The sequence below is a fragment of the Hydra vulgaris genome, chromosome 01 (assembly GCF_038396675.1).
Source record: "Hydra vulgaris chromosome 01, alternate assembly HydraT2T_AEP".
NCBI lineage: Eukaryota > Metazoa > Cnidaria > Hydrozoa > Anthoathecata > Hydridae > Hydra > Hydra vulgaris.
Window position 1 is genome coordinate 58,165,386 of NC_088920.1, and position 10,433 is coordinate 58,175,818.

General features: G+C 27.4%; 1 protein-coding gene across 1 annotated transcript; it reads right to left on the bottom strand.

The window, feature by feature from the left end:
• Positions 1-606: 606 nt before the first annotated feature.
• On the bottom strand, positions 607-5,092 carry LOC136074577 (double zinc ribbon and ankyrin repeat-containing protein 1-like). The gene is made up of 2 exons (XM_065786913.1): positions 3,161-5,092; positions 607-1,950 (listed from the first exon to the last, which is right to left on the bottom strand). The coding sequence occupies exons 1-2, from the start codon at positions 4,992-4,994 to the stop codon at positions 1,004-1,006; spliced, it is 2,781 nt and encodes a 926-aa protein (XP_065642985.1). The 5' UTR covers positions 4,995-5,092; the 3' UTR covers positions 607-1,003.
• Positions 5,093-10,433: the final 5,341 nt, after the last annotated feature.

A 10,433-nucleotide genomic window follows, 5' to 3' on the forward strand; every position in this document is an offset into this window, starting at 1 on the left:
TAATGATAACTACTGTAATTAACCAAACAACTGTTTTGTTGAATCAACAGTTATTTTTAGTATTATTTATGATATTAATTTAGTAATGATTATATAAAATGGATTTTGTATTCTTACATTGCTTTTTTTAAATAATAATATTAAAACAGCTTGTGAAAAAAAACTTTTCAAATTCCAATCAAAAAAGGAACCATAATTTGAAAAGTTTACACTTGGTAATTACTTACTGAATTGTATTAAATATTAAGAATTTCATTTAAATGTTGTAAATGTTTGTTTTAAAAACAGAGTTTCAAAGTACCAACAAAATTACTTTGGGTATTGGAAAGCTTGATTTTTAGAAAACTCTGACTTTGCAGTTTCTTAAAACTTTAATATTTCTATAACACCACTGCATATTTTAAAATGAAGTTAACACAATTTTCTTATTTCATTCACATACAGAAAAACAACAAGTTTCATAAAAATTTGAGATGATTTAAGCTAATGACACCAAAAATTGATTTGACATCAAAAAAACTAAAATACAGTATATAGATAAATTTATCATAAAGATTTTTAATAAAGGATATATTTTTATAATACTCAAATAAAGAGAATAAATTAATAATATAAATATGTTTAAAAAAAGGTATCAAATAATATTTCAAATAATTTTTTATTTACAATAACTTCTAATAAATAACTACATTTTATATTTTGTACAAATGCGCTTCAAAATGAATGTATGAGTGTACAAATATGAAAGTGGATATATATTCAAATATAGAATTTTTAAGCAGACAGTATTTACATTTGTTAGACAAAAATAAAAAGCCATAACAATTTTCATTATTTTTTTTCAACAGATAAAAAAAAAGTTATTTAAAATAATATTTTATTTTTCATGTTTCTTAAAATTTGGAGTAAAACTAGAAACTGTCAAAAGTACTCAAAATGCCAATGTTAACCTACTATCTTATGAAATATATACAAACATTTTTTTTAATACTAGATTTTTTTTCTATATTTTAATTATATCTTTTAATAAGTTATTTGAGGTGTACTTAGTAAACTTGCTAATTAATCCGTCTATTCCAGATTCAACTGCTATATCATAGGGAGTTTTTCCTTTTTTATTTTTCAGATCTGGAGAAGCTTTGTTTAGAAGTAATATTTCGACAGACTCTTGGCCAGAAATTCCCATGCTAACAGATTCATGAAGGGCACTATTTTCTTTAGGGCCTGAAAGTTGGTCTATATTTGCACCAGCATCAATGAGAAACTGAATCAAATTAAACTTTTTATTTAAAACACACAGCTTCAATAACGGAATGTCACTTTCATCAACAGAATTTGGATCAAAGTTAACAGATCTTATAAGTTCTTCAAATTTAGTTTCATCTGCGTCATTACTAGAAGTTATTAACTTTAGTGCTGATAAACTTGCTGGAGATAATTTTCCTAATTTTACTGCTGTTCGTTCTGCATCAATCAATTTTTTAGTTAATTTTTTTTCTTGAGGATCTAAAGTTGATTTCATCTTAGCAGAACTTGGTCGAGATGGTCGAGGCGAAGACTTTTGAGGTGATTGAGAGTGAAGTTTTTCTTTTGAGCTTCCAGCAATTGCATTTTTTAGTGTTTGAACTGAGGAGTCTTCTTTAATGTTTGATTTGTTTTTATTATCTTTTTCATCTTTAAAACCAAACGTAAGTTCAAATGATAATGTCTCGTCCTCATTATTCTGTTTAACATTAGCTGAGTGCAAACTTGACAAAACAAAATTTTTAAAAGAGTCTCTAAATGCAATATTATTTTGAGTATAAACTTTAAGCTGCTGGATAATGTGGTCAAGCTGTTGTCTCCAGTAACCATTGCCAGGACTGGTTTTCTCAGCACTTTTAGACAGGGGCGTGGTGACTCTAAAAAGCCCATGCGGGATTTTTATTAAAAGGCCTATATATGCGGGATTTTACCATATATGCTTTATGTAAAGGCCCATACGAAAATATATATATATATATATATATATATATATATATATATATATATATATATATATATATATATATATAATAACTGACCTTATTCTAATAAATCATTAATACAAACCAAAAAGTTGAGATAATACTATTTGTAATTAATAATATTGTTTGTAATACTTCAAAATAAAAAATGGTAACTACGCGATGCAGCGACCACGTTTATGTTTTGATTTTCTTAAAACACAACTTTACCGCAAGCAAATACGATTAGTATTTTATTGTTCGAAGAACATAGCCTAACACAAAATTAAAAATCAAAGATTTTAATTTTTTTATTACTATATAATGATATTTATTTTATTGTACAATAATATAAACTTTTTTAAATTATATATAATTTTTTTTCTAAAATAAATATCGAAAATCTTGAAAATTAAGAAATTCTTTTTATTTTATGAGAAAGTTCTTTTTAGTTTATGCTTTTGTTTAATTCGGTGTTTTAACTTTTTTTAACATTTTAGGATAAACTCGCAACAACTAAAATGCCGCTCTAAAAATGGTGCCGTTATTGACATAGTTTAAACATAAAAGTTTTTATAATGTAGTTTCATTTAGCAGTTCATCATCCTTTTTTAAATCTGTCTGAGGACAGGGTATTGCGGGGTGATTTCTTTATTTACATACAATAATATAAACTGTATAAAAATAAAAAACTTTATTTATTATTAAAGAAGTTTATATCTGTTTCGAAAGGTTACAAAAATGCAAAACATGAGTCCGATCCTTATTTATATAAAACTTAATTTAAAATTTAACACCAAAATATTTTTTATAAATTAATTAAAACGCAATACAATTACTATATAGTAGTTGTATTGCGATTTAATTCATTTAATAAAAATGTTTTGGGGTTAAATTTTAAATTAAATTAATTTAAGTAATAATTATAATAATAATAGCTATTACTATTGTTGGGTCTGCGGACTTTCTAAAATTTATTTTGTCAACATTACGATCGTTAAAAACCGATTATGGGTTCATTATTTTTCTCATGAAAAAAATATCATAATACGTTTTAAAACATCTACTTTGTTTTCAGAGCAATATTATTATTATGCAAAATGCTAATATAATTGCGCTCAAAGTTAAAATCAAGTTTGAAATCAAGTGATTAATAAAATTTAATTTGTGCTAACATAAATATTTTAAATGATTCTGGAATTTCTTTAAAATGTAGAAAAAATTAAAATTTGCCAAAAGCCCCATATTTAGATAAAAAAGTGAAAAGCCCATGCGGGAATCCCGCTCAGCCTCTGGGGCCACCACGCCTCTGCTTTTAGAAATTTTAACATCTTTTAAAAGACCTTTACCTGCTTGAGTAAACGTAGTTCGAATCTTCTTTTTTAAGATCTTTTCCACAGGAATATCACACCAATTATTAGAATTATCTGCAGTGTGTATTGTAGTAATTATGCCTGCATTACTTTCAGAATTACCTTTAATTTTGATATCTCCATTTTTTATTTTGTCATCAAAACTCTTACGAATAGGTGTTGTAATCGGATTTTTGCATGATGTGCAATTTGTTTCATATGCATCAGTTAAATTAAAGCAATTATCACATCTAACAGTAAAAGAATTTGTGTGAGGCTTAGCACCACACCAATCACAGTATCTTGCATCAGCACTGTTGATTCTTTTACACAATGGACAAATAACAAACTCATACTCAGGTGGTTTAGGAGCTTTTTCAGTTTCTTCTGGTGCATTTAGACTTTCATCGCAAACAACACATTCTTTAGCCTGCACAGAATTAGTAGCCTTGCAGTTGGTGCAAATAACTGTTGATTGGGTAGACACCTTTGCATGGGACGGCACATTTTCACCACAAATATTACAAAACCTGGAACCATAAGGTATATCAGCTGAGCATTTAGAACAATGGTCTGAATTATTTTCAGAATTTGAATTTAAGGTTTTCTTTATTGCTTTATTTAAAGGAGTATTACACGCATTACAAAATTTAGCATCAAAATTATTTACTTTTTGGCATAAAGTGCAACACACCAACTGAGTCTGAGAGGCAATAGAGGTTTTTGGAGAATTCTCTTTATCCAATTTTTGATCACAAACAATACATTTGTGATTATTTTTATTATTAGTTGATCCACAACTTATGCAAATAATAGTTTTTTTTCGGGGTAATTTACCCAAATGATTTTTTTCAGATAATTTGGTAATATCACTTGGAATTAAAGACACACCACAGTTATTGCAAAATTTTGAATCACTATCAATAGTTGTACCACAAATTCCACAAAATTCAGAAACTTTAAACTTTTTGTTAAAAATTCCGGGAATGGGTGGCAAAAATGAACTACACCCTATGCAAAATCGAGCAAAAAGATCTGATCTGCGTTTACCACATTGAAAGCAATCCATTAAATCCTGAACATTTACTAGTTGAGAAGTAGATTTTAAATCAGAAGATAACACCTCATTAGATATATTTTCAGGAGATACTGCATCAGAAGATATCAATACTTTTTGTATAATATCAGACACAAGACATTCTGAGTTTTTTTCTTTTTTTTTATCAGGGTTTTGTTTAATAACTTTTTTGAACAATTTTTGCGAAGGATCAATTTTTTCATCATCTTGTACTTTCCATGTAGTTTTAGTCAGTTCATTCACTTCACTTTCCTCATTACATGCAGCTACTTGAAAAACTTTAGTGTTTACAGAGCTTTCCCTACTTCCATCTTTTAGAACAGCTATGGCTTTCAATGTTTGTTTGCCTGGAGGCAAAGTAAACGGTTTCTGATATTGATATGTGCTAACATGACCAATTTTTTTTAATGGGTCAGGCTTTGTTCCATCTAATGTATAAAATAATATACAATCCAACATGCTTGAGTGCAACTCAACTGGTGTACTAGTATCAATAATTCCTTTTCTGGCTCCGTTAACCAATTTGCTTTTTGCTATTAGTGGAATAATGGTAGGAACAGGTATCAGCCCAGCAGCCATTTTGAAAATATTTGATAAATGTTTATTTTTACTTCTTATTTTTACTTTCAATTTCCAGTTGTTGTTTTTTTTTAGTCTTTTTACAACCCTAAATTCTTAACACATAAATTTTAAATAAATTCTATGGTATAATTTCTGAACATAAAAATCTCAATTTATAAATATTATTAAAATTATTGTTATTATTATTATTATTACTGTTATTATTATTGCTATTATTGTTATTGTTATTATTACTATTATTATTGTTACTATTATTGTTATTATTACTATTATTATTATTGTCATTATTATTATTATTATTATTATTATTATTATTATTATTATTATTATTATTATTATTATTATTATTATCATTATCATTATTACTATTAAAGATAAAATCATTTAGGATTTTTACTTTTAATATTAGCGAATACTTTGATGCACTTTTTACATACTTAGAAGTACAAAAAATGTGTTAAAAAGGTCAGCATTAAAGACCTTTTTCATTTGTAATATTTTAAAAAGGAGCCATAGACAATAACTTTCAGAACTAAATAATAAAAAGCTTTTCGTTTAATCAAGCTGCATAATGTTGAAAAAAGCTAAAAATGAAAATAAAAATCTATTTTTTTTATTTCAAAATATTTTGATTTAACCGAAAATTGTTCATAAAAATAAAGCTGCCTTGTAATTTTAAGTTCTATTATTTCCTCCTATTTTTAAAAATCAAAAATTTTCTTATGTATAGAACACTAAATAAATACTTTATGTAAAAAAAAAAAAGATACTTAATTTTATTATTATTACTCAATATTAGAAAAAGCTACCATGTTTGTTTTTGTATCCATGTAAATTTTCATGGATTATTTATTGACAAATGCATAAATACATAAGCACATTCATTTTTAAATGCAGTGGTTACTTATTTGGATATATTAAATATTGTAGATTACATGCCGTTAAATATTTAAAGCTTAATTGCGTTATTGTCATCTTTTCTTGTACACGGAGCTGTCTTTTGCTTTAGCTGCCCTGCAGCATTTCTAGAAAACTGACCGTAGAGTGTATAACGTTCCTGTGAAAACCTAACTCCAAAATTAGTCAGCCTGTAGTCGCGAAAATTATAGAACTTAAAGTAGGCGAATGTCAGAAATGAAGGACCTTTTTTTTTTTTTTAACGGTAAATAACAGTTCCGTCAACCCTTTTGTAAGATCTCTTTGGAACGGCCAAGAAAAAAGCATAATTAAACTTAACAAGTGATTTTTCTGTAATGTTGTCTACTTTTTTGACTCAATTTAAGCTATTAGAACATCACATCAAAGTACGAAATATAAAGTACCTTTAAAGCACTTTTCAACGCCATTTAGCTACAGCAAAATAATCAATTAGGGTGGGTCCAATTTTTAAATTATTTTTAAGGCTTTATGGTTCTTAAGGAAAAGTTAAGAGTTACCTTGATTTTTCATAAAGAACTAATACAGCATCTTCACTACTTCATCAGCAATAACCTTGATAAAATCTTACAGAGGTTTACTGATAAAGTTGAAGTATCCTTTTCCTTGTTGCCACGGATCTAAAAGTGTTCTGATATAGAATAGGTTGTCTTTGGATTGAAGCTTAAGCATAACCAGATAATTTCCCCATTGTTTTAAACCAATCTGCTCATTTTTGCCGAGGAACGGCAGACCATTGTAAGTTGGTCCTACTAAGGAGATATTTTTTAATATCATTTTAATATATTATATTATAATATATTGAAATGATATTAAAAAATATCTCCTTATATTATAATATTTTTAAATATCATTTTCAATAAGTCAATCTCATAACCTTACAAAGTAAATTTGGTTTTGGTTGCAAAAAACACATGGAGTACAGCAACGTGCTTTTGGTATTGCTAAAAAGAAAACGCAAATAAGAATATATTCTCCCTTTTAGTTTGCAAAAGTTCAACGCATTATCTTTCTCTCCATTAATCTAAATTCGATAAAAGTGCTTCACACGAGCTTGTCGATTTCTTCCGCTACTGAAACAACACAGTGAGTTAAATATATCTAGTTCTTCCTGTATTAACTTTAGCGGATATCGAATAAGGTCTCAATCAAGTTATTGATTTTTGTATCAATCAAGTCACAAGTGAGCTGAGTCAAAAAAATAAAAATGGTAGAACTAGCAGAAGTTGTTTTCTTGTCAGCAAACCCTTTCTAACTCTAAACAGTTTTAGGTGGAGCTTGTTAAGTGATTACACTATCGTTTTCATTAGTGATGAGAATCTCTGTTATTAATCCAAGATTAATAACAATGGCAGATTTAAGAAAAAAAACTGCTGTATAAACTTGGTTTCACCACTAAATTAAACTAAATACTGATTGCTGTGGCTTCCCAGCAAATGTCCATGGTGGTCATGGATAAAGACAGCGAAGGACAATACTTTTTTCTGGTGAGCAAATCCAGGTTTCGCGTTTTTTTTTATAAAATTAAGATCCGAATTATTTAAATTTATTTAAACCATTACGAACCAGTACCAAAGTACTAAGTACCAGGACCAAGGTACTAAGATACTCAGTTCCAAAAAAAATTGAGCAGATTTTTCGCTAATATATTTTTCTTTATGATTATATAAATCTCAACATCAAAATTTTGTGCCACAGATTCTTCCATGTGTAATGCTAATATTTTGATAACACAAAAAATTGAGCAGTGTTTTAATTAGATGAGACGCTAAATACTGCGTATAAATTTACGCTAATTATACTGCATTCTATTATCACCTCATAAAGTCAATTCAAAAAATACAAAGCAAATTAAACTTCACTACTCATAACTTAGAATTTTTTTAGTAAGCTCATATTACCATATTACCCTAATTTACCTTATTTATTTAGGTTTACTAACCTATTTAAATAATTAATTGCTTTGCATGCATGGTTTTGCAGGCTTTGCTATTTTTACAATTTTGTTTTACGGGTGCTGATCATGGTGTACTTTATAAAGTACGCTATGGTGCTGGCCCATTCAATATTTGTATACAAAGCTGACTATGTACAGGGCTAAAGTAAAGCATATTACATGATTTATTATTGAGAAAATGTTCTCAATACTATTTTATTAATTATGAGCAGCCGTTGCGCAGTAGTAGCGCATTTGCCTCGAAAACAAAGGATCCGCCTCTGGACAAGTTTTTCCCAGAGGTGGGGTTTGAACTAAGGATCGGTTAGAAAGGAGGCGTGAACTTCCAATTAAATGCTCATCCGCAGTGCTCTGTGAGAAGACCGTATGGACTTTTTGGGGCACCTAAATAAAATTGAAAAAAAAAAAAAAAATTTAAAATAAAATAAAATATTAGACCTTTAAAGGTCTCAATTTATACAAAACGCTAATATAGTAGAGGATATTTTTTGTTTCAAGAAGGCCGATATAACTTTTCCATGATAAATTTTAATTAAACTGTACTCCCTAAAATTTTCTATATTTTTCACTTCTAATTTCATTTTTATTAATAAGCAGTTTAGACAGTTTTAAAAGAAGATTAATTGGTTGTTTTATTATATTAAGTGAGTAAAGCTAGTTTTTTGACAATTAAGTTTTAATTTATTTGCTATGAACCAGAGGTTGAAACTTTTGAGTTTTTTATTCATAGTTTCAAGCAAAGTCTTTGCATTAGGATGATTAAAAAATAAATTTATATTGTCAACATACATAACTTTAGATATTTAAACATATATTACATGCAATAATAAACCTAGGATTGAACCCTGAGGATCTCCACACGTAATATCCAGGGCTCCAGACTTTTATAATACAAATTGCTTTCTGTTGGACAAATAGTTTTGAACCGACTTAAATTTTGAGCCTACTATATCGTAATATTTTAGCTCGGAAAGTAAAATACTGTGGTCAATTGTATCCAAGACTTTGGATAGATCAGTAAACACATCTTATACCAGTTCAACACTATCAAATGACATATTTTGTTAGCAAGTTTAATCACTATCAAATGGCATATTTTGTTAGCAAGTTTAATCACTATCAAATGACATATTTTGTTAGCAAGTTTAATACAGCATGTTCATTAGAGCAATTGCTTTGAAATCTAAACTGATTTTCGTTTAATAACATGTTTAATGTAATGTAATGTTTAACTCTATTATAAATTATTTTCTGAAATACTTTTGAAAACAATAGAAGAATAGAAATAAGTTGGTAGTTAGAAACATTATTACAATAACCTTTTTTAAAAATTTGGTTAATTTTGGTTAATTTAAGTTTTTCAGGGAGTATACTTTTCAAATGAAGATGATTTTAAATAAAATAATGATTTGCTAATGCTATTCACAACATAAATAGTTACATTACTGAAAATGCTGTCATATTCACATGATTTGTTACGTTTAAGCTCAGTAATTTTTTTTATTTAATTTAAGTTTGGTTATCTTTACATTGTTTATACTCGTAGTAGGTTTTTCTCCCAAAAAATATCAAATGTTTTATTTGGTTGCACAATATTAGAAACAAGTGAGGGCCCATCATTAACAAAATATTTGTTAAGTTCTTAACATATATTTGTTTCACTTGTTACAAATTTTTTTTATCGAAAATTAGATTTGTGGTAAGCAAGTGTGCTTTTTTTCTTCCTGTTGATTTGTTTATAACAGCCCAAGTCCTTATTATATCAAATTTATGCTAATCAAGCTAATAAGAAAAATACCTAATTTTTTCTTCTGTTACGTAATGGTGAAAAAACTTTTTATAATTTTTGTATATATTTTCATCATCTTTATTTTTTGATTTCAAATTTCATATTATTAAAAATACTTTGAAATGCATTTAAGAAATTATCAAACGCAATATTAGGATCTGTTGATGAATAAACGTTATCCCATTTTTCTATGTGCAGTTTGTTTTTAAAATTAAGTTTTTTTTATAAAAAGATTTCTGTAAGTCACAAAGCATTTTTTTTTGTTAACATTAGATAGTACTTCGCGTGCTATTTGGAAAATAAACAAAATTAATAATTACGGAGCTGTTTGTGAAAATATTTTCAATCACAGAAGATGATTGGTTAGTAACGCTTATGGGCTTTAAAATAGAGTGTATTATCAGAGCTGTGGGTAGGCTACCCTACACCCCCAATTTTTGGAGGGGCCTCTGACCCACAAGCCACGGCACTAGGGATTTTACTAAACTCAAATAATAAAAATTTGTTGTATTTTTAATTCAAATTTGTCAAGAACATACATTACAACCCCACCTCTTTTGTCGATTACATCTGTTAACATCATTTTATTTAAATCTGAATTGTATAGGTAATTTTCTTATATAGACAAGTTTGCATCTTTTCAATTTTCTAATATATATATATAACGTTAAAAAGATAATCTAAAGAATAATGAAAATATTCAAATAATTCAAAATTTTTGTTTATTGACCGTATCTTTATACTTAAAATGTTT